At 37.4% G+C, this 20,918-nt stretch overlaps 1 protein-coding gene across 5 annotated transcripts in view; it reads left to right on the top strand.

The window, feature by feature from the left end:
- LOC136029160 (E3 ubiquitin-protein ligase NRDP1-like) overlaps nucleotides 1-20,682 on the top strand; it is a 68,282-nt gene extending 47,600 nt beyond the window's left edge. For 2 of the 5 annotated variants that reach the window (XM_065707255.1, XM_065707256.1), the window contains exons 4-6: nucleotides 1,951-2,061; nucleotides 8,879-9,139; nucleotides 20,179-20,682. In XM_065707255.1, the coding sequence (XP_065563327.1) occupies nucleotides 1,951-2,061; nucleotides 8,879-9,139; nucleotides 20,179-20,457 (651 nt within the window). In that variant the 3' untranslated portion in view covers nucleotides 20,458-20,682. Of the gene's footprint in view, nucleotides 1-1,950; nucleotides 2,062-8,878; nucleotides 9,232-20,178 lie in introns of all 5 variants that reach the window. The other 3 variants (XM_065707258.1, XM_065707257.1, XM_065707259.1) reach the window with 3 other exon arrangements.
- The last annotated feature ends 236 nt before the right edge of the window (nucleotides 20,683-20,918 follow it).

Genomic DNA, 20,918 nt, shown 5'->3' with positions numbered 1-20,918 from the left:
ATCGTTATGAAAAAAAAATTGTTCGGCAGCAATTAAAATTTTTTTTTTGTTGCAATTAGGCAACGTTTAATTTAATCTAATTAGTTTGGGAACCAGCAAAGCCGTTTTTTGGGGGGGCTTTTAGATTTAAAGGAGGAATAAAAACAAAAAGGTTTTTTTTTCATTTATTTTTTAGAAAAGTAAAATAATAGTTAGTGCCCAGTTATTGTACTACTATTAAGTATATACTAAGGTTATTGAATCTTACATTATTTTCAGGACAAAACTTTGAAACATCACTAAAAGAATGGCCCCAGATAGCCCTAACCTGTCATTCAAAAAAGCGCAAAAAATAGAGAAAAAAATGTTAAAAGGGCACACTTTTATTTGTAGTAATTTCTGTTCGATCCAATTTTTCTTTTTTCTCTTTATCTTATGTTTCATATAATTTCAAAATTTATAGCCATTTCTACTCCTTTGAATTTTGACTTATTGTATGGCTTTATGTCTGCGAGTCATAGGCTTTAACATGGCCCTTAATTTTCTGTGGATAACTTTTTGGAAAATTTATGTTGTAAATAAAATCCTCTTCGATTTTTTATTGCTTTTATTGTTTTATTGTTCAATTGTAAGGACAAATAGATTTATGAGCTCTACGGCTTTTAGAAAAAATGAGTATTCTGTCATAATGTTTGATCACCTTTAGTTTTGTCCAATAAACTACAAGATTATTATTGCTATTCGGAATATTAAGGCATGATGTTGAGATGCATGATAAACAGAATCAAAACACACCGTCAACATTGAGGAGGATTTTTAATCACAAAATCCTATTGGCCGAAGTAGTTCTGATGTTGTCTTGTAGACGTCCTGGAACATACATGAATTTTTGTCCACCTTTTAAAATTGTTGCTAAATAGATTGTTTTACTTTCTCTTTTCTAATATTTTTTTTTTTTAATAATTGCATGCCAAGTTAATTATAAAAACGAATTCTGTTTTCTTCGAAAAAGAAGTGAATGTGCATAGCCAGATTTGTGCATGGCTAGATTTATTAAATCTATCATCAAAAGATAATAAAAGGTGAAATGCTGTCAACGCCCGCCGTGCTAATATAGAACCAAAAAAGCGGCAACATTCCTCGTCGTGTTGACAGAGAGGCTAATTCAAACGGTTTCAGCAAATTGAAACCGTTGTAACGGTTAAAACCGGTTTTAATGGTATTGAAAAAGAAGAGAAATCGTTGTAAGCTTATATTAATATACAGTAATACCTATCCTAATTTTTTTTATTAACTTAAAGGTAAACCAGATAGGTCTGAGAATTGAACTTGAATCAAGCTTACAAAACTAAAGATACAGGTCATTTCTAGGTCATATCCATGGAGAGGGTTTAAGAGTTTTTTTGTCCTCTATTATAAACAATTTTTCGACTAATACCACCAGGTCTTCTTGACACATCATCCAATTGATCACTTAATCCTTCTACGCACCCTTGTTCTTTCTATATAGTACCTTCGTATGGTCGAAAAGTGCATATGAAGGACATACGTTGATTCATTTTTAGCGTTTGTTTTAAAAGTGTTAACACTAACATTATTTAATATTCCATATGACAGTTTTCAAGTCATCCAAATAATTTACACTTGATTAACTGTATTTAGAGAGAACTTATAACGCGTATTGGAATTAAGCTGAAATCGAAGGTAAGATTATTAAGATATAAACAATGAGTTTTCGCATTAGATTTATCCCTGTTTTCTTGCCAATCATCACACAAAAACACAGCATCTTTTTTTCTATGGGATAATGAAATAAAAATCGAAAAGGTTTCAGAGGGTTAAGGTGGATGTTCCAGAGAGAAGTATGTAGGAATTAAGGTGAGATAGAAGGTAAGATTGTTAAGATAGAAACCAATATTTTTCGCAATAGATTTCTGGATAAACAGCTAATTGATATTCTTATGTTTTCAGGGTACAGTACTTACAGATCAAAGTTGGTTAACAAATATTTCAATTTATATGAATACTCGCGATCTTCTATTCCAATATTGTTGCCCTACACCTAAAAAGTGGATGTTAAAGGTAATTTTATTCCTTGAATATGCCATTCCTGTTTCTAAATTCTCAACCATTTCTTCCTGGGAAATTCCACATGCAAAATTCACACATATGCATGGCAATTTATGCCAATTGCTGCCAATTGGTGCCAGAGCTTTCTCATTATTCCTGAGAACTCTAATATTAAATTGCTGAAGCCTAATTCAACTATCATGTATATTGTGGAGATTCGAATTTTCCAATTGCACTCAAGTGTAGATATTAGCTTGAATTGAGATGCTTAATTTTGTCTTGCTCATCAACATATTGTCATAATAAAAGAAAGTTAGGACAATTAAGATATCTTCCTTCGGTTGTCATGCAGAATTGTTTTCAATTAATTAAATGCACTAGCAATAATTTTGACTGAATTAGCAGCCGAATAAAAATATGAGATATTCAAATTGAACAAAAATGTTAAAGGATGGAAGAATATACCCCTCATAATATATTAATCTCTGACCAATTCTTCTGTAATAAGAGGTTGGCCAAAGAACAATATTACCTTAGACCTTAGATCCTCCTGAGCCATCGGTGGAGCATAGGGCGTCGACAAAGTCTCTCCATTCATCACGGAGCTGTGCGGCTGCAGTGATATCTTCCCATTGCGGAGTGAGGGAAATGTTTGCCTTTTTTTGGTCAGCCTCGTCTTCGTCTTTCTTCAGGCTGCCATTGATACACTCTTGAGGGCAGTCTGTCTTCGGGCATGCGTAGGACATGACCCAAATATGTCCATCTTCGTTTCTTCAAAACTTCGGTCACTATGGGCTGGTTTTTTTTCAGCCGGATTTCCCTATTGGTAATTTTCTGATGCCAATTGATTTTGAGGATCCTTCGAAGGCAAATGTTTTCGAATCCAAGGATACGTTTCTCAAGTTGTGTGTTGAGTTTCCAACATTCACTGGCGTACATCAATATAGACAACACATTGCTGTTGAACAGGCGCAATTTTAAACAAAGTGAGCATTTGTCGCTTCTCCAAATTGGTGTTAGTCTGTTGAAAGCGCCTGATGCTCGTCCAATCCTTCTCTTGGTTTCAAATGTTACATCGCCAGTATTTTCTATCCAGCTTCCTAAGTATTTAAATTCTTGGACCTGTTCAACAGATTTATCGGAGCATTGAAGAGCTAGGGGGGGCCAGATGTGGACATACTTTTTGATTTGTCGACGTTGATCGACAATCCGACCTCTCGGGCTTTTTCTGAGATTTCATCAAATAGAAGCTGTAATCGATCTTTGGCGTCTTCTAGTAGTACTATATCATCTGCAAAGTCAAGATCTGCGAGTTGTTTGTTGTTGACGTTTACTTCATAGCCCGTAGACTGTCTGAGTACGTAGTCCATAACTATTGTAAATAAAAGTGGTGATAATACACATCCTTGCTTGACACCAGTCATGATTTTGAAGTATCTTGTAACTCCGTTTTCTGTTCGAACACAGCATTCTGTTTCTTTGTACAGGGCGATAATCAGTTCTACTATCTTGGGGGGTATTCCATAGTATTTGAGGATTTTCCATAAGATTTCTCGGTCAACCGAGTCAAAGGCCTTTTCTAGGTCAATGAAAAGAAGATATAGATTTTTATACCATTCCTTTGAGTCGTCAACCAGCATTCTCAGTGTGAAAATTAGGTCTGCACATGATCTTCCAGGTCGGAAGCCGTGTTGTTCATCACGAAGATGTTGGTCCAGTTTCTGCTGTAGGTGTTGTAGTATAATAATAGACAAAAGTTTACTAGGCATCGACATTATGTTAATACCTCTTCAGTTGCCGCAAACAAGCGCATCGCCTTTTTTGAAGAGCTTAATGATGGTTCCTTTCGTCCAGTCACTGGGCACTTTCTGGTCACTCCATATCTGAGTTAGCAGCTCAACCCAAACTATCATGCAGTCGCGCACTGAAGTTTTCAGCATCTCAGATGTAATGCCATCTACTCCTGGCATTTTTCCGTTCCTCAGCTTTCTGACAGCGGCTATGATTTCTTCTGGAGACGGTGGTTCTTCATTTACATCAAGAATCATAAATGGAGTGTCAGGAATTATATCTCGGTCATTTATTCTCGGTCTATTTAGTAGGTTCTCGAAGTGGGTTGCCCACCTCTCGCCAATCATCAAAGGGTCTGTCAAAAGGACTCCATTCTCATCCTTTACTAGATTAGTCCTGATAGGCTTGACTCCAATCATCTCATTGGTTAATCTATAGACTGTTTTCGAATTTCCCTTCTTTGCTGCTTCTTCCGCCAAAGCTGCGTTCTGTTCAATAAATTGCCTCTTGTTGGTCCGGACACTCTTCTCTACTTGTTTGTCTATTTCTTTATATTAGTCTTGCAGAACAATTAATTCAGATGCGTCTGAGGCCGACAGAAAGGAAAGTTTGGCTGATTTTCTTGCATCAATTAGTTTCCAGGTTCGTTCGGAAATCCATCTTTCTTTCTGTTTCTTCTTATAGCCTAATTTCTCCTCTGCAACTTCTTTGTACGTGGTTTTAAGTTTCTCCCACATGCGTTCGACATCAGCCCTTGCTTCTAATTCCGATTGCAGGGATTCAAATCTATTTGAAAGTTCTAATTGGAACATTCGTGCTGTTTCCTTTTCGTTCAGTTTCTCAACGTTGAAGGGTTTGTATGTTGTCGGTTTATTGTTTTTCTGTGTCGCTTTTAACTTTAGATGGATCCTGGCAACCATGAGGTTATGGTCTAATTGTATATCAGCGCCTCTCACGTCGAGTAGACTCTTCCGCCACTTGCGTGAAGAGAGGAGGTGATCAATCTGATTGCACGTGCGGCCATCTGGTGAAGTCCATGTATATTTGTGAATGGTCTTGTGTTGAAACAATGTACCTCCTATGACAAGGTCGTTGTTCAGCGCGAAGTCGACAAGTAGCGCTCCGTTTTCGTTCATATCACCTATTCCATGTTGTCCCATGACTTCAGGACAGTAATTGTGACAAGATCCTACTTTCGCATTGAGATCACCTACGACACATATGATATCGTGTCTAGATATTTCTGTAACGACACTTTGTAGTGTTTCATAAAAGTTGTCTTTCTCTATTTCATCCGCTTCGTTAAAGATTGAGAATTTTCCATGAGCTAACCAAAATTGTGTGTAAATAATTCTTTCGTTTACAGGTGTCCATTTTAGCATCGCGCGCCTAGCTGCGGGTGACATCAGTACACCCACACCTGCTTGGCGTCTGTTTTCATGTCCGCTGTACGCGAGGACGTGGCCATCTTGTAGGGGTTCCATCCTGCTACCAAGTCATCTAGTTTCACTAATGGCTGTTATATCTATATTGTATTGTATCACTTCTTTCAGTAACTGTTCAGTTTTTGAGATCTGGCTCATCGTTCTCACATTCCAAAATCCGAGCCTCAGTTGTTGCTTCGTAGTCAAAAATCGAGTCCGGGGGCATGCTGAGGTTGTTAGGGAAGCAGTAGTCGTATCCGAGGCTAAAGTCGACGATTCAGTTGCTGGTTTCTTTTTACAGGGACAGGTAGCAAGCCTATCGCCCAACCCTCTTCCTTTCGCAACCGGACTTGGGACCGGCTATGGTGGAATTAATGTATGGTGGTAAAAGAACAATATGTGGAAGGGATATGTTTTTTTTTGTTTTTTTTTTCATGTCTGTGCTCATTACAGTCTCTAATTTATCTGTATGTCTATCGTTGTATACATTTCACTGTTCTGTAATTGTTTCTCTTGTTATTGATAACATCTATTTTGAATTTGAATTATTTCTTTTCTGATACCAAGGTCTGTGAAAATAAAAAATTACTGTACCAAATAGCTCAAGAAACCGTAACTTTGCTTTGATGTCATTAGGAATTGTTTTATTTAATTCCCTTAAAGCTGCAAAACAATTCTAAGCCTCAACGGAGAGCAGAGCTTGGAAAGTTGGATAAATAGGATTCAAAAGAAATACACATCATAAACGAAACATTACATCTCATAATTGTTAGGTAATCGAGAGACTGTTAATAGTTGTTGTTGAATTTAAACGATTAGTTCTGCCTATTCATTTTTACGGCTCTGTGTGGCAACACCGACAAAACTGTGGCACTCTCCTAAAATGTTTATAATTTTTAATGAATTGAAAGGAAAATTGCTGAAATTTTTTCAGGTTTGTTGTCAGGTTTGAATACACCCAAGGAAGATAAAAGATTTTTGTTTTATGATATCCTTGGTAGTTCAGTGTTTGTCTTGAAGTAGTCAAATTTCATCACAGCTTTGAATTTTGTGGTGTAGACATTGATGCTTCATAAATCATTCATTAGGATCGACAAACAAGACGAGGAAATTTGGCAGTCGTATCATGGACCAGATCAGATTAAATTAGAAATAGTCGTTTCCCCAATTCGGCCATCTGGGGGGGGGGGGGTGGGTGGTTAATTCAGAAAAATTAGAAAAAATGAGGTATTTTTAACTTACGAACGAGTGATCGGATGTTAATGAAATTTGATATTTAGAATGAATTCGTGTCTCAGAGCTCTTTTAAATCCCGACCGGATCCTGGTGACATTGGAGGGAGTTGGAGGGGGAAACCCAAAATCTTAGAAAACGCTTAGAGCGGAGGGATCGGGATGAAACTTGGTGGAAAAAATATGCACAATTCCTAGAAACGTGATTGACATAACCGGAACGGATCTCTTTGGGGGAGTTGGGGGGAGGGTTAATTTTGAAAAATTAGAAAAAATGAGGTACTTTCAACTTACGAAGGAGTGATCGGATCTTAGTGAAATTTCGTATTTAGAAGGATCTCGTAACTCAGATTTCTTATTTTAAATCCCGACTGGATCCAGTGTCATTGGGGGGAGTTGAGGGGGACCAGAAATCTTGGAAAAGGCTTAGAGTGGAGAGATCAGGATGAAACTTGGTGGGAAGAATAACCACAAGTCCAAGATACGTGACTGACATAACTAGACTGGATCCGCTCTCGTTGGACGGGGGGGTAATCTGGAAAATTTATAAAAAATGAGGTATTTATAACTTACGAATAGGTGATCTGACCTTAATGAAATTTAATGATCTTACGAATGGGTGATTGGATCTTAATGAAACTTGCTATATAGAAAGATCTTATGTCTCAGATCCTCCGTTATCAATTTTAATTGGATCTGGGGACATGGGGGTTGGAGGGGGGAAACAGAAATCTTGGAGACCGGAAATCTTGGAAGACACTTGGAGTGGAAAGATCGGGATGAAGCTTGATGGGAAGAATAGATAGATAGATGGATAAGTGTATTTCAAAAACCCATGGGCCATATACACACAAAAATATAAATAAATAACAATCAAGCAAGGAAATTAAACAACAGTATGAATTACAAACACGCACAAAACAGAATACAACGCGAAAATGCCTAATCTAACAACAAAAGAAATTAGTCATATGAAACTTTTTCTTCTTATTAAGGATTTATCTATATACATTCCCACTCGAAATATTGTGGTTGGGTTACTATTTTGCAGAATACCCGGAAGCATCAAATTAATCCTATGCAAGTAAATTTCCCGTAAATCCAAGAGCACCGGGCATTTCCGGAGAAAATGATCCAAGTCTTCATCATCATCTTTACAAAGGGGACAAAAATACCGCGAATAAGCACAAGTTTTAGATACGTGATTGACATAATTATAACAGATCTGTTCTCTTTGGGGGAGTTAGGGGAGGGGGGTATTAATTCGGAAAAATTAGAAAAATTGAGGTATTTTTTACTTAATAACAGGTGATCGGATCTTAATGAAATTTGATATTTAAAGGAAACTCATGTCTCAGAGCTCATTATTTTAATTCCCAACCAGATCTGGTGACATTGGGGGGAGTTACGGGGGGGAGACTGGAAATCTTGGAAAAAGGCTTAGAGTGGAAAGATCGGGATGAAACTTGGTGGGTAGAATTAGCAAATGTCGTAGATACGTGATTGACGTAACTGGACTGGATCTGCTCTTTTGGGGGAGCTAGGGGGGTACAGTGCTTTGGCGAGTTTGGTGCTTCTGGACGTGCCAGGACGATGAAAATTGGTAGGCGTGTCAGGGACCTGCGCAAATTGACTTGATAAAGTCGTTTTCCCCAATTCGACCATCTGGGGGGCTGAAGGGAGAGGAAATATTATAAAAATGAGGTATTTTTAACTTACGAGTGGGTGATAGGATCTTAATGAATTTTGATATTTAGAAGGACCTCGTGTCTCAGAGCTCTTGTTTTAAATTCCGACCAGCATTAAGCCTCTGATTTTCTTTTTAGATCAGTCTATTGATTCTTAGAATTTTGCTAGAGCTCATGCTATTTGAGCTCTTGGCTCTTTCGACCTCGTCACAAATGCCATAAGAGCTTTGGATTTTATAACAGTCTGTGACACTAGTATTCATTGCAAACAACAGGATTTGTTGGATTTTTTTTTACTGAATGTTAATGAATTATGTAACAATATAATCATAGAACAAACAATTAATGGGGAAAACCTGAAAAGAATTTCGTATTAATCTGCGATTAGAAGACAATTGTCAGTGAGAATTGTCAAGTCTCAGGGACCAAGCGATGCTTGGTTCCCCTGTACTGGGTTAGTTTCTTATCGATTTTTTATGCTGTTTTTTTTGTCTTTAAGTGGATCCCTCCCAATTACTCAGGGGCGTAATTTGCTAGAGCCGGAGGGGGGGGGGGGTGCAACTGCCCATCCAAGACCTCGTTTTAAGTGTAAGTTGGTTAGACTGAGTTTTTGGCAAATACCAGGATTTGCTTCAAGCCAGTTTTATTTTATTAAATATTTTTCTCAGAATCATAACGGATTTTCTTTTTTCAGATAGCCAGAAAGAATATATCCGAGTCTTTATGTCCTTTGGAGATAGTTAACACTCTGATTCAGAACTCACACGAAAGTCGATGGCCTCCTGGTATACGTTCCGAAGAAGCTCGAGAAGCAAACCGGGATCAATTAACAGCCTATCGATATCGATATTTATATAAAACCTTCAAAAATAATCAACTGGGAAATGGTATTGAAGTTTTGACATCAATTGGTATTATAATGGCAGTGGATAACACTCACATGGACGAAGACATGGTTATTAATCCTGGATTTTTAGTTCTTATGACGTTGAATTTACATCCCATGGAAGGCTAAGGGCTGACAATTTTTATCCTGGGATTTTTAAGGTATTGGTTTTGCTATGACACCGCATTTAAATAAGTCTGAGCAATGAGGAAAAAGTGATCGAGGCCAAAGTGGCCCATTATTTTTAAAGCTTTGCCAGCCTTTGGCCGGTACGAACGGAAATGTAACCATAGATAATTGGTTTATCGATGTCCCTTGAAAGTCAAACTTCTTCAAGACCTGTATGGTATTGTTTTGTATGTATGATATTGTAAGGTATGGACTATTTGGAAAAATAAAATCCCCGAAGACCTACAACTAGACGAAGTATAGTGTCGACACATTTGATCAAATGTGTCGGCTCTCAGCTACAATGTGCTGCAGCTCAGCTCTCAAATGTGCAGAACTCTCAGCTGTTCACAAAAAAGCCCCCTCGCATAGTGTACAGCATGCTGAACGCAATATCCATAAACTCTCATCATCTACTGTAAGGACACGAGCCGCTTAGTTGAAAAACAAAAAAATCAACGAAAGTTCTTAATAAGTGTTTAACATGACTTAGTTACTCCCTCCCATTTAAAACACCGGTACTTTTGTCTTATAGCCACCACAATCGAGATCCTGTATCGCAAGCATTAGACAATAACCGGTTTTAATTGTCTTTATACCAGACAATATTAGCTTCGGCTCGATGTGTAATGTGCATAATATTTTCAAATATCGTTATATACTAAAAAATTGAATGGTAAATTCCCGTTTTTCCCGTCTGATTTCTGCCTTACACTGTAAATTCGCCATTTAGTCCCTTAATTTCCAATTAATTGCTTTTCCGTCCTTCCATACCAGGCATAAGGCAAATTAGGACAGTATTCTTTGAAAGTGCCTAGCGTATGCCACTTGTGAGTTATAAACCCCTGGACTAACGATCAGTTGAAAAGTATATAATTGTGCCCAGTCTATTTTCTTCGAGTATAATACACATCCTTGCTTGACACCAGTCATGATTTTGAAGTATCTTGTAACTCCGTTTTCTGTTCGAACACAGCATTCTGTTTCTTTGTACAGGGCGATAATCAGTTTTACTATCTTGGGGGGTATTCCATAGTATTTGAGGATTTTCCAGAAGATTTCTCGGTCAACCGAGTCAAAGGCCTTTTCTAGGTCAACGAAAAGAAGATATAGATTTTTATTCCATTCCCTTGAGTCGTCAACCAGCATTCTCAGTGTGAAAATTAGGTCTGCACATGATCTTCCAGGTCGGAAGCCGTGTTGTTCATCACGAAGATGTTGGTCCAGTTTCTGCTGTAGGCGTTGTAGTATAATAATAGACAAAAGTTTACTAGGCATCGACATTTTGTTTTTACCTCTCCAGTTGCCACAAACAAGCGCATCGCCTCTTTTGAAGAGCTTAATGATGGTTCCTTTCGTCCAGTCACTGGGCACTTTCTGGTCACTCCATATCTGAGTTAGCAGCTCAACCCAAACTATCATGCAGTCGCGGACTGAAGTTTTCAGCATCTCAGATGTAATGCCATCTACTCCTGGCATTCTTCCGTTCCTCAGCTTTCTGACAGCGGCTATGATTTCTTCTGGAGACGGTGGTTCTTCATTTACATCAAGAATCATAAATGGAGTGTCAGGAATTATATCTCGGTCTATTTAGTAAGTTCTCGAAGTGGGTTGCCCACCTCTCGCCAATCATCAAAGGGTCTGTCAAAAGGACTCCATTCTCATCCTTTACTAGATTAGTCCTGTTAGGCTGGACTCCAATCATCTCATTGGTTAATCTATAGACTGTTTTCGAATTTCCCTTTTTTGCTGCTTCTTCCGCCAAAGCTGCGTTCTGTTCAATAAATTGCCTCTTGTTGGTCCGGACACTCTTCTCTACTTGTTTGTCTATTTCTTTATATGAGTCTTGCAGAACAATTAATTCAGATGCGTCTGAGGCCGACAGAAAGGAAAGTTTGGCTGATTTTCTTGCATCAATTAGTTTCCAGGTTCGTTCGGAAATCCATCTTTCTTTCTGTTTCTTCTTATAGCCTAATTTCTCCTCTGCAACTTCTCTGTACGTGGTTTTAAGTTTCTCCCACATGCGTTCGACATCATCCCTTGGTTCTAATTCCGATTGCAGGGATTCAAATCTATTTGAAAGTTCTAATTGGAACATTCGTGCTGTTTCCTTGTCGTTCAGTTTCTCAACGTTGAAGGGTTTGTATGTTGTCGGTTTATTGTTTTTCTGTGTCGCTTTTAACTTGAGATGGATCTTGGCAACCATGAGGTTATGGTCTAATTCTATATCAGCGCCTCTCACGTCGAGTAGACTCTTCCGCCACTTGCGTGAAAAGAGGAGGTGATCAATCTGATTGCACGTGCGGCCATCTGGTGAAGTCCATGTATATTTGTGAATGGTCTTGTGTTGAAACAATGAACCTCCTATGACAAGGTCGTTGTTCAGGGCGAAGTCGACAAGTAGCGCTTCGTTTTCGTTCATATCACCTATTCCATGTTGTCCCGTGACTTCAGGACAGTAATTGTGACAAGATCCTACTTTCGCATTGAGATCACCTACGACACATATGATATCGTGTCTAGGTATTTTTTAACGACACTTTGTAGTGTTTCATAAAAGTTGTCTTTCTCTACTTCATCCGCTTCGTTAGTTGGTGCATAGCAGGCAAAGATTGAGAGTTTTCCATGAGCTAACCAAAATTGTGTGTAAATAATTCTTTCGTTTACAGGTGTCCATTTTAGCATCGCTCGCCTAGCTGCGGGTGACATCAGTACTCCCACACCTGCTTGGCGTCTATTTTCACGTCCGCTGTACGCAAGGACGTGCCCATCTTGTAGGGGTTCCATCCTGCTACCAAGCCATCTAGTTTCACTAATGGCTGTTATGTCTATATTGTACTGTATCACTTCTTTCAGTAACTGTTCAGTTTTTGAGATCTGGCTCATTGTTCTCACATTCCAAAATCCGAGCCTCAGTTGTTGCTTCGTAGTCAAAAATCGAGTTCGGGGGTATGCTGAGGTTGTTAGGGAAGTAGTAGTCATATCAGTCTTGATTCAGAGTTCATGGTGTGACGACCTTTTTTGGATATAACTTATTGCAAAAGGATTATAGTCTCTACCTAACCTACAGCTAATATTTTGATAAATTAATTCAGTGACCAAAGGATTATAATTTGAATAAGCGGATTATTTTGCTACTGAGTGAAAATTCCCTTGGGAGCTGTGGATTTTCTTATAGATATTTTCATGATCAGTGACCTATATAATATAGGTCGGGATAAAGCAGTGCGAATTTAATTAAGACTATCCGATATTTATCGACAATTTAGTGAAATTAAAAATTAAGCATTGATTTTAGCACTGAATTTAGAGGCTGAACAGGAAAATAAAATAAATTGTGCTTAATCAAGTGGAAATTTACAGACTCTTATTCTTTACAAGTAATTTGAAATTATTTTTTCCTTAACAAATATCTGTTAATTAAAAGTTTGGACATTTAGAATTTATCAAAATCAGGCAACGCTATCGAATCAGCCAGCAGTGTTGCCACACCAACCTATTTTGGCTAAAAAAAATTAATTTGTAGAGCTCTCCAACTGCAGAAGAGAGTGGGAACGGTACAGAAGAGCCGTAGTTGTACTGGCCGTACTTTTGTACTTAAACTGCTGGGGACAGGTGTACCGGGTCCCGCACTTCCCATTTTGTTGGAAGCTCAGGAAATTAGACATTATCAAGTTTGCGATGTCTTACAGTGTTAATGAGTTGTTTTTGGCAAATTCTACGGCCACCCTTTGTGGCCTGTTCGAATAGTTGGTATAACTGCATCGAATAAGGGAAAATCTTGTCAAGTATTTTGCTACGGATCACACAAAAAAGCATCACTGAGTGAGGGATTCATTTTGCCGGTCGAAGAAAATATCCCCGAAGCTTCAAAGAAAAAGTCGAAAGGAGTTCAAGGTGCTTTTACTGAACTAGCCACATTTCCGGATGTGTATCAAGAAATAATGGGAATTGCTGGTGCTGCTTCGACAAGCAGTGTATCTTCACTCTCGTCTACCCTAGTAAACGCGCAGAGCTAAATTGCCAAATTGAAAGAAAATCTTCGTCACGATATTCACAAACAGGTGATTGAGAAATGTTCAGGCGACAAAGGCGTGATCAGTGAACAAGCAATTAACACTATTGTTACCGAGATCTATGATGCAATAAGTCTCGATTACAGTTCAAAATTTGCAAATATTGAAAAGATGCTCAAGGGGTTTCAAGCTCAAATAACGGCGCTAGAAAATCGCATCGAAATTCTAGAATACCGCAACGACGATTTGGAACAGGAAAGAAGATCGAACGTTCTTCTAATCCATGGACTGTCTCAGATGGGTGGAGAAACGCTGCCCAATAGCGTTCTAGAGCTATTCAATGTTAAGATGGAAATCCGTGTGCTTGTTAGTGACATCAAGTCAACTGAGCGCTTACGTACTCGAGTTAGATCAGCGGAAAATGTTATCCCGCCCGTTCTCGTCTCTTTTCATTCATCTGAGTGTGCAAAGTGCGTGTTCATGAATAAAAAGAAGCTCGCCCGATCGAAAGTATTTATGTCTGAGTATTTAACGCCAAACCGTAAGCAACTGCTGAATCTGGCACACGACAAATTTGGAGCTCGGAATGTTTGGACTGATGGTGGCCGTGTGCTAGCCAAACCGGAAAACAGTTCAGCCATCTTGAAAATTAGGTCACTGAATGACCTGATCAGTGACCAGTACTGACATGTTGAATCCATCCTCAGTTCTTTCGTTTATTTGGGGTTGGCTGCTTTGTTTCGCTAATCTTGTGTCAAAAACCTTTTTTGTTTGTTTCGTCATAAAGATATCAAAGAGTTCGCACTATTGAGCATACTAGAGTATTATCATGAATAGTATGACCGACAGGCTTTTAGACTTAGAAAGTAATCGGCTGTCTGTTTACCAATTATTATCCACCCCTATTGCAAATGATAGTGTAAGTGAAGGAAATAATACTCAAGCAATGAAAGCTAGTAATTTTTTGGATAGTCAGTCGCTGAAGAAATGGTCGGTCAAAGAAGATACTATTTTTGCATTTTGGAATTGCCAAGGCCTTAGGACTGCGAACCCTACACTGTGTAACATATTAAGTGATATGCAACAAACACCGTTAGTAATAGGACTATGTGAGACGTTTGTATCGAATAGGGATAATTTTTCAGTGTGGGATTTCCAGTTTCCAGGATATGTTAGTGAAAGAAAAGAACGACAGGTTATGGAGCGAGGCGGTCTGGCTTTGTTGATAAAGGAAGGAGTTTCGTATTGGGTAAGGGAGGATCTCTCACTTTGGCTTGAAGGAAGACTTGAGACTCTTTTTATTGAAATAGACGATAAATCTGATAAAAATGTAGTTGTTGGTTTAGTTTATAAGACATCGTCATTTAATGAGGAAGTTTTTATTGAGGAAATGGAGCATTTAATGGAGAAATTTAGTAATGATCATAAATATAAAGTAGTAATGGGGGATTTCAATATTGACCTCCTTAAAAGTACAAGCCGCCTAGATTTTCTTAACTCTATGATTTCATCATTCCAGTACCCCCTGGTAACTATTCCTACACGAGTAACTGATAAGTCTGCGACTCTTATCGATAATATATTTGTGGATGGAAAGCTGCTTGAAAGTTCGTATGCCGATGTTCTACTCACGGATGGATCCGACCATCTTTTTCTTCTTAGTAAAATAAAAAAAAATTACAGGATTATAAATAAGAGTGGTCAAATAAATAAAACATATTTTCGTGATTTAAGAAAAGATAATTTAAAAAATTTTGAGAGAGAAATGGATGATGCAGATTGTACTCCTTGAAGAAGATAACCCGTCGGTTGCGTATGATATTTTTGTTGCAATATTTACAAAGATATTGAATGATACGTGTCCTCTAAGAAGACTTAAAAGAGGTAGTGCGAAATTCCCAAAGAAACCATGGATTACACAGGGCATTCTAAATTCTATAAGTCGGAAAAATGAATTGTATAAAATATACCTAGGTGAACCATCTGTCATTAATTTTCAGCAGTTTAAAAATTACCGGAATACTTTAAACGGATTAAAACGGAAAGCTGAAAAAATGTATTTATAAAATGAATTTATGAAGCATAAATGTGATATGAAAAAAACGTGGAAAACAGTAAATTCACTCCTGGGTCAAAAGGGTAAAATAGAAGTTATTAATAAATTACAAACAGAGAGGGGGAATTTGACTACCCCAAATAATGTTGCGAATTATTTATGTGATTATTTTTCTAGTGAGGGAGCGAAACTTTGTGACGATGCTCGGAAAAGAATTAAGCGGCCTCCCAAAATAGTTCAATCGGAAATTCCAGTAGAAAATCAGCTGGTTTTTAATGCTTGTAGCATAAGTAAAGTGAGTACAATTATCAGTAGAATCCAATCAAACTCAAGTGGCGTAGACGGGATTTCTCTTAAGATTGCTAAATCAGTTATAACACCAGTTGTATGTAATTTGATTAATAAGTCTATGGAAAAAGGAATTTTCCCGGAAGTTTTGAAGGTGGCTAAAATAATACCATTGCACAAAGGAGGTAAGAGAGACGACCCTTCAAACAAAAGACCCATTTCTATCCTCCTTTTTTTTCAAAAATATATGAAAAGGTGATAGGATCCAGGCTAACTGATTATGTTGAAAATAATACAATTCTTATAAATACTCAATTTGGTTTTAGAAAAAAAATGTCCACAGAAATGGCAACCATTAAACTTGTTGACTGGGTAAATACGTCGTTTGAAGCGGGTCTGATTCCAGCTGCTTTATTCCTGGATTTGACACGATTGACCATAAACAGTTATTACTTGAGCTGGAAAAAATCGGTGTTACCGGAAAGAGTTTGTCTTGGTTTGAATCTTATTTAAGTGACCGAAAGCAGGTTGTGGTGAATGGGTGTTTTACTTCTGAAGCTAGTACGAAAACTTGCGGAGTACCCCAGGGCTCTCTACTAGGTCCTCTTTTATTTTTAATATTTATAGATCGGATTAAGTATTATTTGTCAATGGCTGGTATAATCCTTTTTGCAGACGATACTCTTTTACTTGTAGCTGCTCCATCAGTTGATCTACTTTTTGATAAAATGATAAAGGCAATGACCAAGTTTATTGAGTGGGTAGATTTCAATCTTTTGACATTAAATTATAATAAAACTACCTACATTCTATTTTCTCGGATATCTGGTATTGAAACTAATTTAGAATTAATAATAAACGGAAATCAAATAAAAAGAGTAAAGGTAACAAAGTATTTAGGTTTTATGATTGATGAAAATCTATCATGGAAAACACATTCAAATATTATAGCTTCAAAGTTGTCCAGATCTTTGGGTTTGCTTCGCCGATTTAAAAACCTAGTTTCCTATAAAATTCTTCGGTTACTTTATTTTGCTATTTTTTACCCGTATATTTGCTATGGTTGCTCTTTATGGGTTAGTAATTTTGTATCATGTTATAAAAAAATCCAAAATAAAGCCGTTAAACTTTTATCACCTAAAACTTTATTTACTCATAATATTAATGAACTTTATACTAAGAATCAACTTTTTGATATTTCAAAAACAAGAGACTACCAAGTTAGTATTTTCACATATAAATTTATTAATAATATACTTCGCTCTTCTTTCGAAAATTTTTTCTCCATTAATTGTGATCTTCATAGCCACGATACACGAGGGGCATCAAATCTGGTACACCCATTTAGAAATACGGCTAAAGCTTCTTTCGTGATTAGAAATTTTGCCCCCTCTGTATGGGATATTATTCCAATTGAAATAAGAAATTCGAGTCATTTGGCTTCCTTCAAAGCTGTTGTTAAGAGATTCTTCCTTGCAAAAGAATGGTATGGTAATGATGCAAAAGTATAGTAATAATGCGCGAGTGTCATAAGTAGAATCTTTGTATGTAGTAATATGTAGAGTAGAGATGACTGCCACCTGCTGCCAACAAGCCCCTCGGGGCTTTCTTAGCAGGTGCAGCAAAATGTTTTGTATACATGTTTGAAATAAAATTAATCTAATCTAAAAATCTAATCTATCCGAGGCTAAAGTCGACGATTCAGTTGCTGGTTTCTTTTTACAGGGACAGGTAGCAAGCCTATCGCCCAACTCTCTTCCTTTCGCAACCGGACTTGGGACCGGCTATGGTGGAATTAATGTATGGTGGTTAAAGAACAATATGTGGAAGGGATATGTTTTTTTTTTTTTCATGTCTGTGCTCATTACTGTCTCTAATTTTAGCTGTATGTCTATCGTTGTATACATTTCACTGTTCTGTAATTGTTTCTCTTGTTATTGATAACATCTATTTTGAATTTGAATTATTTCTTTTCTGATACCAAGGTCTGTGAAAATAAAAAATGACAGTACCAAATAGCTCAAGAAACCGTAACTTTGCTTTGATGTCGTTAGGAATTGTTTTATTTAATTCCCTTAAAGCTGCAAAACAATTCTAAGCCTCAACGGAGAGCAGAGCTTGGAAAGTTGGATAAATAGGATTCAAAAGAAACACACATCATAAATGAAACATTACATCTCATAATTGTTAGGTAATCGAGAGACTGTTAATAGTTTTTGTTGAATTTAAACGATTTGTTCTGCCTATTCATTTTTACGGCTCTGTGTGGAAACACCGACAAAACTATGGCATCTCCTAAAATGTTTAAAATTTTTAATGAATTGAAAGGAAAATTGCTGAAAATTTTTCAGGTTTGAATACACCCAAGGAAGACAAAAGATTTTTGTTTTTATGATATCCTTGGTGGTTCAGTGTTTGCCTTGAAGTAGTCAAATTTCATCACAGCTTTGAATTTTGTAGTGTAGCATTGATGCTTCATAAATCATTCATTAGGATCGACAAACAAGACGAGGAAATTTGGCAGTCGTATCATGGACCAGGTCAGATTAAATTAGAAATAGTCGTTTCCCCAATTCGGCCATCTGGGGGGGGGGGTTAATTCAGAAAAATTAGAAAAAATGAGGTATTTTTAACTTACGAACGAGTGATCGGATCTTAATGAAATTTGATATTTAGAATGAATTCGTGTCTCAGAGCTCTTTTAAATCCCGACCGGATCCTGGTGACATTGGAGGGGGAAACCTAAAATCTTGGAAAACGCTTAGAGTGGAGGGATCGGGATGAAACTTGGTGGAAAAAATATGCACAATTCCTAGAAACGTGATTGACATAACCGGAACGGATCCGCTCTCTTTGGGGGAGTTGGGGGGAGGGTTAATTTTGAAAAATTAGAAAAAATGAGGTACTTTCAACTTACGAAGGGGTGATTGGATCTTAGTGAAATTTCGTATTTAGAAGGATCTCGTAACTCAGATCTCTTATTTTAAATCCCGACTGGATCCAGTGTCATTAGGAGGGGGGACCGGAAATCTTGGAAAACGCTTAAAACGGAGAGATCAGGATGAAACTTGGTGGAAAGAATAAGCACAAGTCCAATATACGTGACTGACATAACTAGACCGGATCTGCTCTCTTTGGAGGGGTGGGGGTAATCCGGAAAATTTAGAAAAAATGAGGTATTTATAACTAACGAATAGGTGATCTGACCTTAATGAAATTTCATGATCTTACGAATGGGTGATTGGATCTTAATGAAACTGTATATATAGAAAGATCTTATGTCTCAGATGCTAAGTTGTCAATTTGAATTGGATCTGGGGACACGGGGGTTTCCACTTGGAGTGGAAAGATCGGGATGAAGCTTCATGGAAAAAATAAGCACAAGTCTTAGATATGTGATTGACATAACTATAACAGATCTGCTCTCTTTGGGGGAGTTTGGGGGGGTGTGTTAGTTCTGAAAAATTAGAAAAATTGAGGAATTTTTTACTTAAGAAAGGGTGACCGGATCTTAATGAAATTTGATATTTAAAAGAAACTCATGTCTCAGAGCTCATTATTTTAATTCCCAACCAGATCTGGTGACATTGGGGGAAGTTGGAGCGGGAGACTGGAAATCTTGGGAAAAAGCTGTGAGTGGAGAGATCGGGATGAAACTTGGTGGGTAGAATTAGCAAATGTCGTAGATACATGATTGACGTAACTGGACTGGATCTGCTCTTTTGGGGGAGCTTGGGGGGTACAGTGCTTTGGCGAGTTTGGTGCTTCTGGACGTGCCAGGACGATGAAAATTGGTAGGCGTGTCAGGGACCTGCGCAAATTGACTTGATAAAGTCGTTTTCCCCAATTCGACCATCTGGGGGGCTGAAGAGAGAGGAAAAATTATAAAAAATGAAGTATTTTTTACTCACGAGACGGTGATAGGATCTTAATGAATTTTGATATTTAGAAGGACCTCGTGTCTCAGAGCTCTTGTTTTAAATCCCGACCGGCATTAAGCCTCTGATTTTCTTTTTTGACCAGTCTATTGATTCTTAGAATTTTGCTAGAGCTCATGCCATTTGAGCTCTTGGCTCTTTCGACCTCGTCACAAATGCCATAAGAGCTTTGGATTTTATAACAGTCTGTGACACTAGTATTCATTGCAAACATTTGTTGTATTTTTTGGATTTGTTGGATTTTTTTTTTTTACTGAATGTTAATGAATTATGTAACAATATAATCATAGAACAAACAATTAATGGGGAAAACCTGAAAAGAATTTCGTACTAATCTGCGATTAGAAGACAATTGTCAGTGAGAATTGTCAAGTCTCAGGGACCAAGCGATGCTTGGTTCCCTTGTACTGTATTTGTTCCTTATCGATTTTTTATGCTGTCTTTAAGTGGATCCCCAATTAGTCAGGGGCGTAATTTGCTAGAGCCGGCGGGGGGGGGGGGGGTTCAACTGCCCATCCAAGACCTCGTTTTAAGTGTAAGTTGGTTAGACTGAGCTTTTGGCAAATACCAGGATTTGCTTCAAGCCAGTTTTATTTTATTAAATATTGTTCTCAGAATCATAACGGATTTTTCTTTTTTCAGGTAGCCAGAAAGAATATATCCGAGTCTTTATGTCCTTTGGAGATAGTTAACACTCTGATTCAGAACTCACACGAAAGTCGATGGCCTCCTGGTATACGTTCCGAAGAAGCTCGAGAAGCAAACCGGGATCAATTAACAGCCTATCGATATCGAAATTTATCTAAAAGCTTATCAATTGGTATTATAATGGCAGTGGATAACACTCACATGGACGAAGACATGGTTATTAATCCTGGATTTTTAGTTCTTATACCCAATTTTTTGTACCTATCATGGTGATTTAGCGATTTCTGTGTAATTTTGAAAGTGAAGTAGAAAGTAACTTGTATTCCTGCTTTGTTATAGTTTAATGGTGTTTAAACAGTGTTTTTTATATTTAAAGAGGTTTTCCATTCTGCAAATCTCTTTACAAGCTTGTATTCATTTTATTAAACTTCTATATACAATTTTAATGAAAAAAACAGCACGACAATTTTTCTTTTTTATAAAAAGCCATTTACAGAACTTTGCTAAACTTAATGTAACTAAATGATAGCCTTTAGCTTCCTTCATGAGTTGACAACAATTAAAGTCCTTTCATAACACTTTCAAATATGTTTAACGTTAAAGAGATTGCCTGGTGTCTCAGACATCTCTCGTCCCTTTAGGTAATTAAATAAAAAAAAACTAATTTTTTTTAGCTGAAAGTAAGGAGCGACATTAAAACTTAAAACGAACAGAAATTACTCCGTATATAAAAT

The sequence above is a fragment of the Artemia franciscana genome, chromosome 7, assembly GCF_032884065.1.
Source record: "Artemia franciscana chromosome 7, ASM3288406v1, whole genome shotgun sequence".
Lineage (NCBI taxonomy): Eukaryota > Metazoa > Arthropoda > Branchiopoda > Anostraca > Artemiidae > Artemia > Artemia franciscana.
Note: the sequence above shows the minus strand (reverse complement) of the source record. Positions and strands in the feature narration are given on the sequence as shown.